The sequence below is a fragment of the Cheilinus undulatus genome, linkage group 16 (genome assembly GCF_018320785.1).
Source record: "Cheilinus undulatus linkage group 16, ASM1832078v1, whole genome shotgun sequence".
Taxonomy (NCBI): Eukaryota; Metazoa; Chordata; class Actinopteri; order Labriformes; family Labridae; genus Cheilinus; species Cheilinus undulatus.
This window is the reverse complement of record NC_054880.1, coordinates 37,004,387-37,026,470: the sequence shown is the minus strand read 5'-3', so window position 1 is coordinate 37,026,470 and position 22,084 is coordinate 37,004,387. Positions and strand designations below refer to the sequence as shown.

At 37.8% G+C, this 22,084-nt stretch overlaps 1 protein-coding gene across 2 annotated transcripts in view; it reads right to left on the bottom strand.

The window, feature by feature from the left end:
• snx13 (sorting nexin 13) overlaps positions 1-19,424 on the bottom strand; it is a 46,253-nt gene extending 26,829 nt beyond the window's left edge. For both annotated transcript variants that reach the window (XM_041809268.1, XM_041809269.1), the window contains exon 1: positions 19,273-19,424. In XM_041809268.1, coding sequence (XP_041665202.1) covers positions 19,273-19,284 — 12 coding nt within the window. In that variant the 5' untranslated portion in view covers positions 19,285-19,424. The remainder of the gene's footprint in view (positions 1-19,272) is intronic.
• Between the last annotated feature and the right edge of the window lie 2,660 nt (positions 19,425-22,084).

Below are 22,084 nucleotides of genomic sequence, written 5' to 3'. Positions count from 1 at the left end.
AAACAAACAACTGAAAGGAACATGCACAAATTAACAATTTATGGTTATTCATTGAAACATTTGAAATCAAAACACACATAAGCTGAAATGAAACTGTTTTTCATAAAAAGTCAAATTTTTTCAAGAAAAGGGGGAAAAATAGAAATAATTGCCAAGGCAGGTTTATGTCGGACAGAGGCTTTAAATGTCGGTTTCAATTATTTTTCAATTAATTTCACAGCTCTAGATGAAAATATTTTGGTTTTATACTCCAAAAGTTGATTATGGAAGTAGTAAGAAGACAAGCACAGCACTGATAACAAAACAGGATGTTCCTGGGGACTTGCAGACCACAGCTCAGAGGATGAAAGATTTGTTTGAAGAAGAATATGTTGACGTTTTTGATCTGACTGATTGAGGATATCAAAAATGTTATTAAAAATGTATATTTTGATGTTATTTTTTAGGTGGCCTTAGGTCTTAACAAGTTAATTGGCCAAAGATGACCATGAAATAAAAGAGGAAGTTGAGTGCTGGATCATGTCAGGCAGCGATGAAGAGAAGTTATTAGGATGAGGCATGAGAAGAGGTATCAGATATTCTGACGTATTGTTTTATTGTTTCCCATTATGTATCACTGCATCCTGATGTTAATGTTATCATGGGAATCTAATGTTTTAAATCATATCTTGTCAAGAGATAGGCTGAAAAAACATCCATGACTTTTTGAGGATGTGGAAGTTTGAATTGAAATGAATATGATTTTTGGTCAGCCTTTTCCAATCAGCATTGCTGGTTATTTTTCTAGCTTTTAACTAGGGCTGGTCAATAAGGCCTAAAAATAAAACCTCAGATTTTTTTCATAGCAAACCCAATTTCTGATTTTCATATTCTTTGCTGCTTTATACTGCAACATGTACATGAGGAAGTAGAGGAAAAAAACAGATACCGACAACCAGGGCTTGACATTGACTAGCCAACTAGCCAAATGCGGGTGGATTTTGGCCGTGGCGGATAGCAGCGTGACTTTAACTTGCCACGATGGCGGGTTGAATTTATCAGTGTCACAACTTATGCTTCACTCTGACCGTGCTTGTCAGTTAGCCCTTATGATTTAGACTAGTTACAGAGAGGCCGTTCGGCACATAAAAGCTCAAATTTCCCTCCAAAATAACAGAAAAGCGGCTGGTCTCTTCATCCATTCGTGCGTATTTTACGCAGCACCAAGGGCTTTGATGCTGTATGACACACACAAACGCGACACTCACAGACATACGACACACACTCGTGTTGTTTAGACTGAAGGCTTCTATCTGTTTAGGGAAAATGTTTCAGAATTTGCAGGATAAACTCAGACCTGAACTTTCTCTTTCTGCTTTAAAGTGCCTCTCTGTCCATGTACATCAGCGCCGTTTATGTGTGTGTGCTCTCCAGCTGTGTGTCTCTGTCGCTCGTGCGAGCCAGGATGGGCGGTGTGTCTAAATATTGTTTAATTAATACTCCATCTATATTCTTTGTTTGTTGAGGGAGATCTAAATGATAAAAACCTCTGCAAAGGTGCGCATACTTTAAATGTCATTGAAACTTTTTAACGTTTGTATATTTAGGGTTAATTATAAATTTGCCATAAATCGATAATTAATGGTTATAAAAGACAAGAGAAACTCTGAAACTTTAAATCAGTTCACTGAGGCAGTGAGAAACAGAGGCAGAAGGATTAAAGTCACTAACTGATCGCTTAGGAGTCTAACAGAATTCAACTAAACAGTGATTTTTCTACTTCTTATATTATACATCCGTTGTTTAATGTTCTCCAAATGTGAGCTTCACCACCAAATGTAAGTCATCTATTATTTGAAGAGATATTTTAATTAGTATTAGACACACGTATGAAAACATTTCCTCCATACAGTATAGAGCAGAGGACAGCAGAAGTTGGACACTTAATATTCTCTGGTGAAGAATTGTCAGAGTGAAAATTAGAGATGTTCTTGTAATCTGCTGTAGCTTTTTCTAATAAACAGCCGATGACAGTTTTTTAATTTTAGCATAAACTTGATACCCATTAAGAAAATAAAAAACTAAGAGTTTTGACTCTTAGATGACTGCCTCTAACAGTCTGACTCATACCTCAGTAGTGTGCTGTTTCATATGTACAGGCAGAGGTGCTTTATTAAGAGGAGAGCCGATATTGATCATATCGGTGAGGGAAATTAGAGCACGTGTGTCATATCATACCCTTTGTATACCAGTATTGGAAATATGTCTGATTCTGCTGAAAATGCAGGTAGAGAAAAAAATGTGTTAATTTTTAAAAGTAATTTGTAAATACTGGCATTTAGGATATCAGCAAAAATCCAATATTGTGCATCCTAGAAACTCTGAGTAGTCAGAGAACTCCTCACTGCACACCTGCTCAAATCCCTGTGTTTCTATGCACATGTTAAGAAGAAGAAGGTAAAGCAAGCTGGTGCACAAATGATCCATTTGTTCCTCATTCTAACAAGGCATTTCCAACCAAACCCTGAGGAGAGACGTAAAGGAAGTCAAAGAGAAAATCTGATTGTTTTTTAAATCTAGACTTTCCACAAATATGATTTAACAACAAGATTTATTGCCCAGGCCTATTTTCAACACTAGTTCGTGCTCATGGCACTACCCAGTATGCCCAGGCATCTTAAAACCAATTTAAGACAATTAAAAATGAACCAACTGGCTCCAGTTCAGCACACCAGCTGAGAACTGGCTGATCACACTGGAACACCCAGAGGACCTGCTGACCCTGAATTTATTTACTCACTGTAAACCAAACAACTTAACAAGAGGCTGATCACGTCAGAAAACAGGTCGAGGCAAGACAGAAGAACTGGTTCTGAGAATATTCTCACCGCACAGAAAAATAAAAATGTCCTTAAACAGTGACTCTGAGCATGACTAGGTCAATAGTAGTGGCAGTAGGCTCAGGTGTAAACCTGGTTATCACACAGGATGTACTACACTGCCTTGAACAGGTCTTTCAGTGGAGCTACATCCAGTTTTTCTACTTCCCTAGCCTGTAAGGGGAAAACTGGGATTCTTACAGATGGTGAAGATCAGTTTCCTCCAGACACTGATGTGTACTCGTGTCTTCGGTGCTTGAGACCGCACTATTGTCCAAACAGCAGAATGTGTCCGAACTGGCTTGACTACCTAGTCTTTAGCAAGTCATAACTGGCTGGGACGAAGTCACTAATAGTGGGGTAAAGACTTTGGGAAGCGACTAAAAGCTGGCCAAAGAAAGGGACTATTATTACAGCTGAGGTAGGAGTGGTAGAAATACAAAGGAGTGCTTTTTACAGAGTAGCTTGTAAAAACCCACAAACTTTGTCTATCTAAAAGAACTGCTGTTTCTGAACTCACACACTACCAAGGCAACTTTCAAAAGATATCACCCTTCAAAATAAAACCAAATTAAAGTAAAGATAATGACTTCCATGCAAACAGTTTGAACTGCAGTAAAACATCTTCTCTGTTCACCTTTCACCCTCTCAGTACAAAGATGGTGAAAAGCTTTCAGCAGCTCTGCAGTTATAACTGATGATTCATTACCACAAAGTAAGCTAACAACACTCTACCCATGTAAGATTTCAGTCTTAACAGTGGGTTTATCCTGACGCAGCATCCATCTGCTGGGTCTATAGTCAAACGCCAGTAATTTGCTGTTTCTAACACAACAAAAGAAATCCCATTGCAACTAGGGATTTACATTTCCAGGAAATTACTGTAACACAGAGGATATTGTCATTAACAGGCTAACAGATTCATTGCTGAGTCAAAGTTATTTTAACTAAAGAAACAAAGCTTGTTTCTCTAGTTAACAGATGTACAGTTAGTTTCCAGCATCTTTTCAGTCTCTAACTCTACAGTAGTATCACTGCTGCTTTCTTCTGCTTTAGTTAATTTGTGTTTACCAGGCCTGTAGTCGACCAAAGGAAAACTCAATCAACTGAAATTACACCCACACATCAATGAATTGCCTGATCAAACAAAAGCTCTCAATCTCTCAATCAACCTGATCACTGACAGCGTACTCATTTCATCCTTCTGGTAGTCCAAATACACTTCAACATTAAAAAAAAGCTTAAGTTTTTCAGCTTAATAAATTATTTTTGTCCTTAGTGTGTTAAAATGATATCTGACTCAGAGATGAGTTGCATGAACCAGACTATGTTCATATGATTCCCATGATCACAGCACAATAACCATTTAGTATTACACAGAATAATTCAGCTGGCTTTTGTCTTAATGATAAAAATGTACAGGACCCACTTGTTCCAGCCGGCGCTGTGTAATATCCAAACTGCCCAGACAGCATGCCAAGTGCATTTATAGTGAACTGAAAAAATTCTACAGTTCAGGATGTTAAGAGAAACTAATAGGGACCGGGAGACATTGCTGTCTCTCTCCTTTGTTCTTTGTCCATGTGTCAGAAACTAATTCAACCGTGTGCATCTTTGTGATTTAATAAAGGGTCTTAAGAAATCATATTTACTGACAGGTGAATAAAACAGGCAGCAGGGGCAGAAGCTGTCAGAAGGAGAAGCAAACACTTGAATCGCCGCTTCCTGTACATGTATGTTGAGTTGTCAAAGTGTTGTTAAGTTCTTTAGAGTTGCATAGAGTTGTCTACCACATTGCACTCCTCTGTTTCTCTGTAAGGTTGTCCGACCAAAGTAGACTGTGGTTTGAGGACAGCTCACTGACCAACTAATCGACCAACTGACTGGAGAGTGTCAGCCTCATAGTTTAATAGTTGTAGCAAACAGCTTTCAGATTTGCTGCTGACAGCCTCTTCTAGTAATGCCACATACCAGGTTCTTTTAAAATCAGTGGGAAAATCGTATTTTTAGGGATGCACAATATCGGATTTTGGCCAATATCCGATAAACTGATTTACAGATTCATTTTAGCAGATACCAGTATCAGTAATGGCATGAAACACACCTTTAAGTTTAAAGATTGAGGATGAACAAAGAAAAAGACTTCAACTCCAAAAACAGATAAGTACATGGCCAATATCTACAGTCATTATATCAGTTGTGAATATTGTCAAAATTCTGAGATCTGCTGATACATATTTCAGGCCAATAGTATGGTGTATCCCCAATATTTTTAGATTATACTTGCACTAAAAGTTAGATTTTTTTCTTTATAAATTCAAACTGTGAGAATTCTTGAAAAAAAAAAATCTATCTTCTAAATGCCACCAGTACACCCAGGGAAAAGATATCACTCTGATCTCAAACATAGCCACAATAATCAAATAGTTGTGCACCACTTTCCACAGAATGTTGTGAATGAGAAGATTATTGTGAGTCAGAGGGGGTAACATCGCCCCTCACACATTCCTTTATGAGAAGAGAGATGTAATCAAAACAAAGGGTGGGCTAAGACCAGTTATAAAGATGTTTTGTAGAGAAAAGGAAGAGAAGCAGAAGGATAACAAGTCCTAATGTGAAACTGTTTAGGGGAAGACAAACAGAACACAGTTGTGTACTTTTCTTGTGCGTTTTTAGTTTTATGTCAACAGTCAGAGTCTAGCTAACGTTAGCCTGGGGGGCTGGAGTGTTTACTGTTGATGTGCAAGACAACCCCTATCTCCTCCTTTGAGTTCTCATCGCGTTGTGGTCCCTCTGGGCAAGTACTTCTGTGATGATCTGGATCTAAAATCTTCATCACTGTTACATGTTAAGAAATTGTCTGGAATGACCTGATGATTGAGGTCAGTTGTTAAAGACCCAGTCAGTAAAGCCCTCATACTAACAGATTATCTGGGCCAAACTCTGGAATCAACCACAGCCCTGAACCAGATGTTTTCTCTGATATTCAAAGGTTGAAGTGGGTGGTTGGGAATGAGATCGCCTGTAGTCTGAGCCTGGCCTTAGTGATTGGTAAACTGGATCAAAGTGCACAGAAACATTAATCAAAGATAGCTTAATGTTGAAAATCAATTAAATTACCTCAGTACTGATACCATGTTTATTTCTGCCCAAACAGACAGCACAGTGTTTCCTTAAAAAGTCTTTGTGAATATAAATGTTCAGGTCATTTTAATGTTGATAACCTAGTTATATGGACAAAATTCCTGAACCAAGGTCAGTATCATCAGGAAAGGTTATAAGTTCTTTTTGAACTGCTTTTTGAACATGTAATTAAATATGGTCTAAGTCTACTGGACATTATGATTCCTTATGAAGGAATTTGAATACAGTTCAAATGGGTAATATAAGCACACTTTGACGTCAGCAGTGCCGCTGAGGAGTGGTGAATGTGAAGGCTGCCACTGGGCCTGTATGATGATGTGATGAGGCTGTGGAGGCTTGGCTTTGGAGAAGAGATGATAACTGACACTCTTGAGTCATTACAGCTTACACAGGGTTTTAAACATGAACCATCTGTTCCAGTGATTAACACCCGGGCCCATCAGGAACACACACACACACACACACATCTAAACATCCAGGCATTCCTTATGCACACACACAATGAATTGACACAAATATGGTCATGAATAGCTCCAGTCTCTTAATAAGATTTCTGCACATGTAGGCAGACATAAATGAACTGAAGTAATAGGGGAGGGAATAACAAAGTGGTAACTCAAGATACAACACCATCACTAATGTTGCCCATGCTAACAATAATATCAAAGATAATAACATAATGATGCCAGTGATGTTCCTAGGTGAAAAATTTCACATCCATTTAAACGCGAATCATAACTGCGGTTGGTCAGCTAGTCTCAGCAGCATTTGGTAAATGGTGTGAAGTAAATTTATAGTATTTAGCTGATGTTAGTAATTCCAGCACCATCAGCCTTTGATCCTGAATGTCATCACTCAATGCTTTGGTTATGAATGAGTGAGGCCTGACACAGCCGACAAACTTTACAACCATTTTCTAGATCAAATTAGAAATGCACCAATTGTTAAAATTAGGGCCAACATAACTTAGCCTATAATTCACTACTTGACCCCTGAATGTTTCCTATGGGTCCACTGTGATACGATTGAGGATGAGTCTCGTTCATGACGGGGATGTTTCAAAACATCTCAAACATTTAGGGATGCAGAGCATGTGACACTACTGCAACACACGCAGTAGAGTGTGGAGAAAAGTTTAGCGCTCATAGTGGCAATCTAATGCCAACAACTATAGGCTACCTGGATAGTTTGTAAACTGGCTCACTAACTGCTGTTTGTGACAGAGACACCCACAGTACCTCTGCTCACGCCTGTCCAAACGGATGTATGTTTGTGTTTAAAAAGAGGAAGAGAAAGCGCACAAACAACAGCACAGTAAAGACTTTTAGTAAAATTATAACTTTATATTTGTATTTGTCTGTGATTTCCAGAATTGCACAGTGAAACTCAGGCCCTCATCACTCCTCCTTTTGGTGCAAGACTGCCAACATTTTCTCTAACGTTTGACCATGAAAATGGGCCAGAGCTTGTCCAACTCAGTGGTTCCCAAACCTTTTCTATCGGGCCCCCCTTTGGCAGATAAAAATACCCCTCACTGTACGTATTAGGGCTGAACGATTTGCAAAAATAATCTTATTTCGATTTTTTACCCCAATATTGCGATTTAATATGCGATTAGTCTTGGGTTAATCTTGTGTGTTTTGCGACAAATTCAAGCAATAAATAATTCCATAAATAAGACCATGTGTATTGAAAACAATGAAACTATTTCCGAAGTAATGAATCCATAGTAGCATGAATTTGAATATGGTGGGGCAACAAGCTTTAAGCTATAAAGGAGGCAGCTGGGGTGGAGGAGGTGAGGCTGGCTACTAGCTGATCGCAGCTGGCGTATGACTTTCGTAAGGTAACGCTAGGCTTCATCAGTCTAAGATAGAATGAGCTAACTATTTTTGCCTGATTGCAAATGTGATGTCATTTGCTTTGTTTAAAGGCATTATCATTTTTCTTTCACTCATTTTGATTAAGAAAAACATATGTAAACCATTGGAGGAAAAACTGGCACTTGAATGTTTGCATAATGTGCATAAAATCTCTGCCACTGCAAAAAAACAGATTTACTAAACTGGTATTTTGACACATTTCAAGTTAAAGAAATATTGCAACTCCTGTGATTTGAAAATTGTGTGAAAAATGTGTAAGAACATGCAAATATATGACAAACAAGCAGTTATTAATAATTTTTGCAAACAAATTCCTGTTTTGTTTTAGAATTTACCACAACATAAAACCTAAAAATTTTGAGCTTCAAAAATCTGACTCTCTATAAACGAAAAATTCCCTGACAATAAAAACCTAATGAACATCTGTAAGATTTAAATACCCAGGCCTGCAGTAATTTCAGTGACAACTGTGAGCTTTTTTACTGCTACAGATCTTTTTGCATCAAAATCTTTCTGATTTTGTATTGTAGATGCAACGGCCTTTTGCAACATCCTCACACAGGTAGGATAATACAAAAGGAAAAGTGTGGCACAGGCTCTCATGCCTAGCTACTGCCACTCCTTACCCACTCCAATCCAAAATGCTGGCAATGTCTTTTTGACTTGAACTGCAATAATATTGTTGAATCTGAGGAGACTTCAATAAACTCCTCCTCTTCTACAGGGCTGAAGTCATCAGCAGCTGCTTAGCCTGGCCCTCTATTATGACCCCACACCCCCCTGGCACGGCCCACTTTGGACCTACTGGTCTAACTGGTCGCTTCTTCTGCCATGTAAAAACAATCTTAATTTATTCAGCAGTTAGATGTTCAGATGGCAGTATAACACTGATTTGACACAACAAGCAAACACTAGTAACAGATGATCTGCTCATACCGCAATATTTGACCAATGGTCAATGTTTGTAAACAGGGACGATATCATCCGATACAAAATGGATTTTTGCCAATATCCAATATTTCTGACTAATTTTAGCCGATACTGATACTAAAAAAAAAAAAAAAAAAAAAAAAATTTACCAGTGCAAAGGGAGGCTGAGTCAAGTGGAGCTGAGAGAGGAGCAGGAAAGTGGTTGTTTGAGCTGCATACGTTGCACTACTGTCCAAGGCAAATTTCCCCTCGGGGACGATAAAGTGTATCTTGTCTTATCTTATCTTAGACAGTTATATGTTCGAGGCTTCATTCAAAATGTTCAGGGCTCACCTTGGGCCTCCTTAAGTGTGTGGCACCCTAGGTAACCACCTACATCTGCTGTAACACTTGTATAGACATATATAGATATTTTAAGATTTATTTTGTGGCCTTTTGTGCCTTTATTAGATAGAGGAGGACAGTGCATAGGCTCATAAACAGGGACGAGAGTGGGTAGAGACTTGCAGCAAACGGCCACAGGCCGGATTTGAACTCAGGCCATGGGGCGAGTGCAGAGTGCACAGGGCGTGCCTTAAACCACTCGATCATCTGCACGCCCCAACACTTGTATGTTTTACCAGTAGGCTGATATACTGCTAATATGTACCGCCAATTATTGGCTCGAAATATCAGCAGAAATTAGCTGATACGATGGTTTACTTTTTAAGCTATTATCTGCTAATACTGATATCATGCTGATAACATTGTGCATCCCTAGCCAACACCAATGTCAAACCATTGTTTCCATGCATGCCTAATCAAAAAGGTACTGAACAGCCCTAATAATGCTATTTTTTCTATCAGTTAATGATGGTTTACATTTTAGTTAATGAGCCATGTGGCTGCAGGGCAATAGCCATAAACCAAAAGCAACAGATGGCAGGTGGCTTGGTTACAGTTTATATGGAGTGTCTGACTGTGATCATGGGCCTGAACTGATAAAACTATTGAAAATGACTGTACGTGATTAGTCATCCTGGTGCAGATAAATGAGGGATCAGTATTTAACTGTTTAGATAGCTAAAGGCAGATACATCACAATATCTGATTCACTAAAGAATATAAGATGTATCCGAGATTCTTATCATGCTGCTGTTGAATGCAACCAGAGCACTGTATATTTTTTTAAAAGTCAAATTGAGATAAATATTTTTTATGAGAAATATGATAATTATGTCACAAGTCCGGCTATGATATATTGCTGCATCAATATTTTTCCTACCTCTATAATGTTATATTACTGATTGCCTACAACTGGAGATAAGTGTTCTGTTAGAAAATGAATAGTTGTAATTACCATAAAGTTCAGGAATCTTTATTGGTCACTCTACTAGAACACTGAAATAACTTTATTAATGGGTACAATCTCTAGGGCAGTAAATCTTTACTGGTCTCATGATTCAATTCAATTACAATTATCCTGTAAAAGATTTAATCAGATTTGATATCGGTGCGTCACAATGCATCATGATGAGTTGGAATTTCAATTTTCAACACGGCTACTTAACTGCAGTTTTTCTCTTACAATGTGATACCAAACAAAAGGACAGACTCTCAAAGCACAGCCACATATAAAGGGACTAATTTTTAGAAGCCTTCACTATTTGACATCCTTCATCCTTGGCTGCAGGCAGATTCAGACACACTCACTCACACACATATCCTCTTATCAGCATCTTGGAGATAATCATTTCCCAGATTTCCTGGCACAACTTGAAAACAAATCCTGCACAACTACACATCCCCGCACTGTAAATCCGCAGACTCACGTGTGGGAAGAAGTGCTCAAGGGTGGATGTGGCTATTTTTGTGACCAAAGCACAAGTCCACATGCGGGGATGTTGATCAGCGTGGCCATTGGGTGAGAGGTTAGTTCAGCCCATCAAAGCTCTCCTGTGGGAGATCTTTGGTTAAAACCTCAGAGGGAGAGAAAGTGAGCAGGGCTGACTGATCATGTTTGCTTAATCCACCATGACCAATGTAATAGAGTGAGCCTCCATATTAGCTCTGGGATTACAACTCCAGATTGAAAAGAGTATGTAAGTGAAACTATGTGATTAGAAAACTGGAGCAGTAATGATGGCTAATTCCAGAGGGAGATGAAGGATGTACTAAAAAAGTGAAGAATGGAAGACTCTGATAAGGATTATAAGGAGATTTTTTATTTTAAACCCGTAAAGAGCAGGAAGTTAAAAACATTGGCCTACTATTTTTTTCTTTCTGATCCTGGGACAATATTTTTACCGTTAACAAGTGAAAACATAGCTAGTTTTTCAAATATAAAAATAAAGGGTAAATGATGCTATCAGCTGCAAAAGTATGAATTTTTCCAACTCTTTTAAACAGTTTTCCAACATTTTTGAACACATGGATGAAGAGAAGATGTTACAGAAAATAAGCATGCCCTTTTGGAAACTGAGATGACATTTTATCTGTTAAATTATGTTTTATGGATCATATGATAAACTGATTAGCCAAGGAAATGACCATCTATTTAAACATAAACATGAATGGATCATAAATAAAATCCTTAATTGAAACCCTGGAGAGCATAATTATCTTGTTCTTTTAGTAAGATCTTCTTTCTAAAAATAACTCAATGCAATTGTAATGATAGCAGGTTTCAGTCCTTTTTTAACCAGGAAATGGCATGTCTTTCCTTGTGTCATATGTGGAAATGATTCAAGCATGTTAATGCTTACTACATGAAACATAAAATGTTTATATCAAATACAGATAGCTGCTTTAATTGTGCTATTTATGTTATCTTGTCTGCAGTTTCTCTGAAATCACACCGGCGTGCCTGACCTTCTCTGTCATCTGAAGGTGGTCGGCCTTCAGCTGTCACATCACTAACAGCTCACGCTAACACACACACCACTGTCAGAGGCAGAGCAGCACAGAAAGCCTGCAGAAATCCAGCTGCCTCAAAATTTAAAAGCTGTACTCTTCTAAGCTGACAAGCCTCTGCCTATTTTACTGCTCTTTTCTGTCATTAAGTTAACTATGTTAATATCAGGGGGAGCAACAAGTACAACAAAAACACAGAAAGACAAAGCTATCCGCACATTAACATGGCAGCAGACAACATCTACAAGAACATATTTAAAAACGGTTAAAATTTAACAAGTGGTGTATGGGAGGGTATGTGTAGATACCTGGGTGGGAAATTAACACATGCCACCAGCCATATGCAGGTGCTTTTGTGCAGTGTCTGGTGAATTTGCTAACCCTACCAGCCACCGGGGCATGTAAATAAAAGCAAGATAACAGACTGATTTTGTAACAGTAAATGACATAAATTTAGACATGGCTTTCTGGTTGTTTAAACCAGACTTTTACCAGACTTTGTGATCAGAACTGAGCATACCTGGACAAGGAACCCCGCCTCCTCATCTCTGTATAAGAGCTGCTGTCAAATGTTTACAGTCAGCTGTGTGCTGGGATGATTTCACTCAGTATCATGAGTTGAGCTGCAGCTGGTCTACCTGCTAAAGGTCTTTAAACCAGTGTTTTACTCATCTTAAGTCCAAGACAATTAAACAAGGCTTGATTTACGGCGTGACATTGCAGAAATCGTGCACAAGATGTTTAACAATCACAAGTCTGACACTCACAAAGCAGGAAAATGCAGCATGGATTTCCAGTGCCCCTGTATGGGTTGGTAGAGATAGAGTACAGGACATATAAATGAGCGACAACAGATGCTCCAGCATCACCTTCAAGTTTGTGAAAACTCTCCAAATATGAGCTCATAAACAACACACTGATTATCTTGCGTCTCAGTTGAGTCTTAGCTGCAGATAAATCTGAATTTTTATGACCTGGCTGCCCTGACGACTCAAACCAGCCTCAAAATAATATGAACAAAACGCAGCGTATGCCAGTATTTTCTTAAATAGTTGGAGTATTTCCCCTAATTCAAAAGCCTATAACCTGAATACTTTAATTCTTGACTTTCATACTATAGCTCATCTCACTATGCTGCTTTCCAAAATAAAGTGGCTGCTAAAACATTTCAGTGCCTGGTAGATTTTAGAATCCGCCATCCAAAGTAGCAAGTAGGTTAAAAGGTTAATTTCCAATCCAGGTACATACATACTGTATATTTTGGACCAGCACACGTTTACAGTGCAATGGTGATAAAAATGTCAAAGAGAGACATGGGAAATTTTACGATCCACACCATAAATATGCTGTTATCTTAGGGTTTGCAAACATTTCCAATAGTGATATTATTTATTTATTATTTATGTATTATTTATTTTTCATATACATATTATTTTATTAAATGTATTTTATATTAACGGATCTGTGCCTGAGGAACACTTGTCTATCTAATGTGGAGGAAACGTAAAAACAGTTAATGATATGGATTTCAAAACAAAGGGGAAAAAAGGAATTAGTGGCTGGAGAAAAATGCTAGTAAATGTCTTTTGCAAAATGGTGGTCATCTCTGGTAAAAGGTTAAAGAAACATGTACGAAAGAGGTCTGATGCTTTCCTGCCAGTTTGCAATGCCAAAACATCTCACTGACACCAAGGTCAGACTACATGCTATCACCACAATTAGAGTCTGATGCAACAGTTTGGAGGTTTGGAGACGTGTCAGCACTGAAAAGCTGTTGCTTCATCTGAGTAGGGACATAGTGAACATGTCTGAGACCCCTCAGAGAAAGTCTAGCATGTTTGACTTTTGTGCTGCCTTCTATGATTTGTTCAGTGATGTTGACCAATAAGAGCAAATCACAAATCTGAACAAAACAAATGGCAAAGCAAAAAAAAGAGTAATGAAGTTGGTGCTGTGAGATGGAAATAGAAAAGTCTGACAAGAACATCCCTGCCTTCAGGATGTCATAAAGGGACGACCCTGGCTGCCTGAATAAAGAGAAATGTTGGAGAGAATAGCAGACATACTTCTGCATAGTGTTAATTTTGTTGACTAATTATTTTCATTATAGTTTTCGTTAATAGCCTTTTTTCCCCTGATAAAACTAGACAGTAACTAATAAAAACAAGTGCACATAGACAAAAACTAAAACTAAGTTAATTGACATTTTAGTCAACAAATAAAAATGAGATGAAAATGTTTGACAGAGACTTTATTCAATCAGACCTAATTTCGTCATGTAGAAAGTAGGGGCAAGTTAGGCATATATCCAATCACAGCTACTTTGACTGTGTGGAAAAGTGGGATGAGATACGGGGGAGATCCAATCACAACTGCTTTTGCTGTGTGTTGGTGGGGTAAGTTGGGGAGAGATCCAATCAGTCGACTAAATTTACTGTAAATTTCATCGACTAAAATGTTGGGAAGTTTCGTCAACTAAAACTAGACTAAAACTAAAACAATTTAGATGACTAAATTATGACTAAAACTAAAAGATACTTCTGGCAAAAGACTATAACTAAAGCTAAATTAGAAAGTGCTGTCAAAATTAACACTGCTTCTGCAAAAACTTTACATAGTCAAGAAAATGGATTATAGTGCGGTAAAGTAAGCCTGCAGCCTTCTTTCTGGATGTTGTCTGGCCCCTTCCTCCCAGCATCATCTCATCATTGACTGACTACGTATGAGTCGGCCTGAATCCATGGCTGTGTGATCACCTAACTGGACGTTCTGACCATTGTAACAAACACAAAAATTGTGTGGTCCTACCTCAGCAACACACTAAATAATGTCACTTAGCTGTAACAGATTCATTCCACAAACACTCTCTTTTGGTGGTGAAGTACAAACAAGCTGTCTACTCTCTGGCTCTGACTGAGCACTAATGTGAATCCCTGTTTTCAGTCCAAACTTGAATGGCAAGCCCCCTGTAGTTTGACACTGCTTTAAGTCCTCTCTTGTCCTTGGGAAACTCAAGTCTGATTCCACTGATGCATACTGAGTCCCCTTAGTTTTTTAACCTCTATAAGTATGGGAGACAAAAATGTGGACATTTCAGCTCTAAATGGAGGGATCCAACAGTCTTTCACTCACCAAAACACAGACAAAGTAGCACTAACACCATCTACAAGAACATTTCAGGCATTTTCGGTGTTACTACCACAACAAAAAAAGCAGAGATCAGGGGGTCACCTCATCCCCCATAACGCCTCCAGGATGTACATAGTGAAGTTAAAACATCACAGGGGCGTAAATGTCACAGCTTAAAATGGCACTGTGAATTGGGCAAATGATAGCAGCAGCTCAGCTAGGAGCTCCCCTCCTACTCTTTAAAAATATCAGTAATGATCAATAATAACATACTGTATAGCGTAGTTATGTTATTTCCCAAGCTAACAGTAGAAGCACAGCAATAAGTAACCAAAGGGATCCCTAGTTGCTGTAATACGGGTCTATTTTGCAACCGTTTTTTTCTTCTTAAGCATCCGTGGCAGACTGAAGCTGCTACCTCAGTCTGACGCAGGCACATTGTTGATATATCTGGAGAGCTCTGTACAAAGCTTAACTCTTAAAATGTGTCACCTTGTTTGGCAGGGCAGCCTCTCTCATTGACTGAAGGACAGATAAAAAGGTGTACCAGATGACAAGGAGGCCTGATGTACAAAGCACTGGCCTATGTGTTCATTAAGCTTTGATTAAGGCACCTTAATGGGATTAAGACAGGAGTGAAAAGCATGGGGATAACTGTGTGCGACTGTGGATGAAAACAATGCACTCACTACAGACTCACTGAGTGGACAAAGGTGTATTCAGCAAGCTGACTGGGTAAGACGCTGCTCAAAGGAGGCAATCACAGTTAGACTGGGTCTAAAGCTGGTCTTTATTATATTATCCAATATGCCACAGGAACATGACACAACTAGGGAGGCATGAATAGCTTAAAAAGTTATCTGCACTAGCAGATGTGAACATTTCTGCTGATATTTACAGAAGATATTTTGGCCCTCGGCAGAATGTCCAAATGTCCAAATGTTCCATCATGCTTCACCTTATCAGGTGGAGCTTTAAGTGTGTGCAGTTTTAAGCAGAACCAACAGACCTACCTCAGATGATCTTTATTTCATTCTAATAAACTATAAACTAGGTTATAAAGTCCCTGCATGACCACTGGTTTAATTTTCTTGGACTTTAAAGAACTATTATTTATGTTAATTTAAGCACTTTGTTGGGATTTTCTCTGTAAACCAACCAACAAACATGTTTAATTGGGAGGATACATTTTAATTTGTTCCATATTTAAAGGGCCACATTTTTAATAAATGCACTACAGAACTCTATCGTTAACCAGGCTGTTATGGTGCTGTTTGTAGCTCTGAAAAAGGCAACGAAAGCTTTGACTCTTACCTTAAAAAATACATTTTTACATATAATGTACATGTAATTCAAACAAAATATTTCCAGTTTTTCATAAGTGAAGAACAATATTTAAAAGAATACATCATTTGTTGCAGAATCAGAATTTGTCTTTTTCAATGTCTATTTCGAAAACAAACAGACTATCATCACAGAGCTCAACAGTGCCTGTCCACATTGTCAACGGCTATGGTTTCTGCAAGTAAATTTGCCATTTGAATACTCAATTGAAAGTTCTCTAAATCCTTACATCAACATCAGAATTCCAGTAACTAAACCCTTTAGCTGTGACCATAAAACATTTGATTCAGCATAAAAAATATGTTTGAAAATGGAGAAAAAGGCAAAAGTACAATACTACGCACATATTTCTTCATGAGGATGAAGGAACTTCATATTATCAGCCTGACTGATTATTGATGCAGATATCTGGCATTAAGCCAATTATCTGTATCAGCACTTTATTTCAACAATAATCAATAAAGTGATTAATAAAAAATGCACTTCTTTTGCCCCACTGCTAGATGTGTCTGACCCTTTGGCATAATTTCCCCTCCAAAGACTCACCAGATCTCCTGCATACAACACAGTCTGATTGGCTAGATATCACATGAGTACCAGCCAATCAACACTTAAGCCTGGGTGCCACTGACACAGTAAGCATTAGGAGTGGGAATCAGTAGTGGCCCCACGATACTATATTATCATGATACTTGGGTCACAACTCAATATTATTGCGATTTTAAACATTTTGCAATACAGTGAGTACTGCAATACAATATACTGCTATATATTGCAACCAATACCATTTAGCTGATTTAGCATTAGTCTTGCCCTCATGTTTGTCATCTTTCCTGTTCCTGTTTCCCTGCTGCCACAGTCTTGCTCTGTGCTGTTCTCGTGCGGATAAAAATTAGATTGGGCTAAATTGTTTATTTTCCTTCATTTTTTTAATCATAGAATTTTACTTTGCCACATTAAGTATATTTGTAATTCATGATAAAAGTATATCAGTACCAAATAGTTATCGGTCTCATGAGTGACCAACAATCAGCCCTGAAAAACACAATATCGACAACCACTACGACGTATCCCACAATTCATTGCGATTTTCTTTTCTTAATTATTAATGAGTGTTTCAAACTTCCAAATCATACATGAGATGCTAGTGTGACACTCTAGGATTGTGGGTACTGTAGTATGTTTGTTTTTTTATTTTTCTTAAAGAGACATGAATATCTTACGTTCTTTTGTTTACTATAAAAGCACATATCATTTCACATAGGGGTAGCCTGTGGCAAGTCTCACTAGGATTTTTCTGGCATTACGGCTAATATATACAAATCCACAATGTAGAAAATAAATGGGATTTTGACTTCTGGAACCACATGCTGAGCTTTATAAGAGTAACAGGGCAGGTCTAGTAGAGACTTGGTGTTCAGTACATTTTTAAATAGTGTGTTTTAAAGCCAATAGCTAAAGTGAGTTTGGAAAAACCAGCACACTGGATATCACCAAAGATCCAATATCATGCACCCCTTCTTGATGTTAGTGCCAAAACCACACATACTTTTGCCATTACTACTGGCACTGTAGCCATAAGTCTGTTTTAATTGTTGCTGTTGGCGCTCTAATTGTCTCTCTCTCTGTCTCAACCTCAATCCCACTTTCCAAACTTATCAGTCACAGCAGATGGCTCTTCAACATGAATCTGGATCCTCACAAGGTTTCTGCCTTTTTAAAGGAAGTTTCTTTGCTTGCTTATCTAAATGTTTCTTTGCTCATGGTGCAATAATGTTGATCTTTGTAAATATAAACAGTATGGTCTAGCCGTGCTCTTTTTAAAATGTCTTGACATAGCATATGCTGCGAATTTGCACTTAAAAAATAAAGATTGATTGATCTCAAATCAACAATAAAAGATGAAGATGGCACTGCAATACTGTTGTTAAGCCAAAACCCATTACAACATGGTCCAATGCCAGCAGATAATTTACTTCCTACACAAAGCTACAAGGAAGCAACATTTTACAAAGCACTGCTACACTATACTTCAACACCTGACTGCACATTACACAGAAGTCAGTACTCCTGGTCAGCCATGCAGAATAGTGCAGAGGAAGCTAAAGCCTCATTACTGAGGCTAAACCTGTACTTAAACTGCTGGAGAAGTGCCTGGATGTTGTCAGGTCACCTGCCTCTCAGGTGAGGTGGACGGTAAAGGCTGTTTGCAGCTCAACAGATGTCATGGCCATAAAGTGGTCAAAACCAGCATGCATTGAGAAACCACGTCATGTGAGAGCCGGAGTAAAACTACGATGTCATCACAAGTCATGGTAGAAAAAAGGCTCGTCATGCATAGTGACAAGGCAGCTTGATCTCTATTAGTACAGCACCGGACCATAGACACATTATTAGTATTTTCGTAGAAGCTTCTGTTAGGCCAGTTGTTTAAGAAGTCAGGATACTAAATACCACTGCAAATGTAGTCAACTGACAGCTGTTTGTACATGTGTCAGACTTTCTCTGAAGTAAAAGTACTAAGGGAAGGAATGCCTTAACATTCTATGTGTCTTGCTAGATAGCTGTCATAGCTTGATAACAACATAACTGTAAGCTAATATTATAGAAGACAGTACGCAAAACATTCGCCCACACCTGTGCTTTTACCAAACCTTCCTGACAGCACATAGGTTTCTGTTTTGTGCCTTTCACTCTTGTTTTAGCGCCTTTAGCAGCTAACGCCCAGCTCACCTGTGTTTGTTGTGTAGAAATTCGTAGTCGAGGGACGTTACTCATAATCTAAACGCACACTAACGACATTGCCACTCTGGAGCTAATTCCAGGACGGCGCTGACAGCTAGAATATCCTCGGCTCATCGTATTAACTTCGCGTTACCTGTGTAATCCCATGCTGACTGCCACTTATAGCAAGCAGCCTTTCTGAAACACACAGCGGCTGTGTATCGTCCTCTCCCTGTCAGGCTGCTGTGTGTTTACCTGCGGGGCTAGCGCTAAGTAGCTAGCTGCTACGAGCTAACTAGCCCTATCTTCTCACTAGAAAACAAACTGCTGTCACCGTACACACGTCCATTTCACTGACGCTGACTTACCTCTGCAAACATCGTCACAAAGGCTGTGCGTGCGATGGCTCCCGTTAACCCCACCACATCGTAACATGCGAGGAGGAGGTTATTTGCTCGGTTAAAAACGGTCGTATTTCCAATCTCTGTACTCTCGTCGGAGCGTCGCCATGTTTGCGAGGTTTATGTCTTGGATTCCCCGTTTCTGGACGTCGCCACGCGATTGGCTGGGGGGCGATGACGCAGAAACACACCCGTGACTGATTGACGGACACAAGTGCAGCGATAATAACGATTGACAGATCCAAAGTGAAGAGTGTTTTTATCATCGTATGTTGTCTGTGATCTTGTTTTGTCAAAAGAGGAGGGAAAAAAAAGCTTTACGGATTAATAAAAGAGTCAGTTTACCCCCAGAGCAAGCCTTGTGCTTGAGGAAAGCTGAATATAGCCTATTATGTGATGATGATAAAACGGTTTCCTACCAATATTTTTAAAAAGATATCTATGGAAAGAAAGAACATCCTTTAAATTATTATGGAAAAATGTATATTTACTTATTTACTTAATTTTATTTATTCTTCTTTTGGTTTTTCTTTTATTTTTTTTAATGTTATAAAAATATACACTTATCTTTTAAACATATGTTGCGTTGTTGAACAATACCCGATTGTATGGAGGCTCTAAAGGGGCGTAAGAAAAATGAAGAAAAATAAAGACAAAAAAAAAAAAAAAAAAAAAAAATACGGGAAAAAATAAATGATTCTGAAAAAAAGAAAAGAATTTGTCAGACAAAAAGTCATAATGATGATATACATCTAAGGTCTAAATTATGAGCTAAAAAGTCAAATTTTTGAGAAGGTAGGATAAAATGCAAGATAAAAAGTTAAAAGTATAAGATAAAAATGAGCAATTTAGGACAAAAGTCAAGATATGCATTCAAAATTATGCGATCAAAGTAGAAATTACGAGATAAAAAGTCATTATCATGAAACAAAAATTCAAAATTACAAGAGAACGGGGTGATTTTTACATAAAAAGGAAAAATAGATTAAAAAAAAAGTCTTTACTTCGTGCCGAAAAGTTGAAATTTTGAGAGGGCAGAAAAGTAGAAACAATTACAAGTCATGATATAAAATTGAAATTTTTGGATAAAAAATAAAAAATAAGACATGAAAGTTCATAACTATGAGACAAGAATTCAAAATTATGAGACAGAAAAGTGTAATTATGAAATAAAAAGTCAAAAGTTGGAAATGGTAGGTCATGATTGCAAGATAAAAGTCTAAATTATTAGATACCAAATAGTAGCTGTGACCAAAAAAAAAGATGACTAAATCTACCTACAGGTATGAATAAAGTTACCGTACCTAACCTTGTGACATAAAAAGTCAAATTTATGAGTTAAAGAATTCTACATTTTGAGCTAAAAGTCAAAGTCTTCAGATGATAGGTCATAATTCCAAGATAAAAAGTTGGAATTATGAGATTTAAAAGCGACAATTTTTAGACAAAGGTTGAAATTATGAGATACTTATTCATAATTATGACAAAGAAATCTGACATCATGAGAAAAAAGCACAATTTATCTAATAAGATGTAGAAACTAACAGATAAAAAGTCATAATTCTGACATATAAAGTCAAAATTCTGACATCTCTATATGCTGGACCCTTTTAGTGGGAGTCATTCAATAATATAAAGAAATGGATGTAAATACACTGAGGATTATAAATGTGGCTTCACAACAGAAGAAAAGTTCATTTGTTCAGTACAATCTCATGTGAGTCCACATGCAAACGAAGTAGGTCATATAATGTTTAATCAATCAATAAATAAGTCATCTTCAATGTTCTTACAATTTATCTGCTGTATCGAATGGCTCCCGCCAAAGGAGTTCTACATTGTTAAAAGTATCTCAAAACGTTTGATTTTTTAAATCTTATTTATGACTCACAATCTCAACATTTTTGATTTTTTTTAAAATTAAAACAACTGGTTAAATGTCAGGTTTGTTTCCTTTTAAAAGAGGCAGGAAAAGGCTTCCACAGTATTTTATGCTCATGAATGCAAAAGGAAGTTTCTGGTGCACACAAGAAAGTTTCATGTTATACTTGTTTTCAGTTCATGTCCCTTTAGGGGTTCTGTATGATGCAATCCATGTGACATGTTCAAAACAAACAATATGAATGTCTCTGTGCAAAAATGTGAGGACATGAAGTGAAGACAATTTATCTCAGCACAACTGCATTGTTTACTTGTGTTGTTCTGTAAGTTTTCTGTCCTCATTGTGTTGATGAGCCTGAGCACTACTTGTGTATGTATTGTATTTTTTCTTTATAAAGTACAATAAAAAATAAATTCAAAAATAAATATATTTTCTATCTTTTAAGCAGATCTATGTAACCTTACATCTTCATGATTTAACACAAAACATAGCTCTCTGAAGTTTTGTTTTTCTTCGTTATTGCCTGGATAGTAAGTGTCTAAGTGTTTTTCTTTAAAGCAATAATACATGATAATAACCTGTCAAAACATCTGACTATTTCTAATGACTTAGTATAAACTAGACTGAAAAAAATGTTTAAAACTACCCTCAACAACAACCAATTGATAATGTTACAGCAGAGTTCAGCATGTTAGCAAACAGTGCCCTCAAGCCACTGAGGCCAAATGACAGTCTTTATTTGAAAGCTGCATTAGAAAGATCATAGTCAGCTCGCATAGTTGACCAGTGGCTACCTGCAGACCCGGTCATAATTCATTATTCATAACCTCAGTGGCACCGTCATTAACCCAGGCTTTACCCGACACTCCCTGGCTAACAGAACAGTGAGGTCAAGAG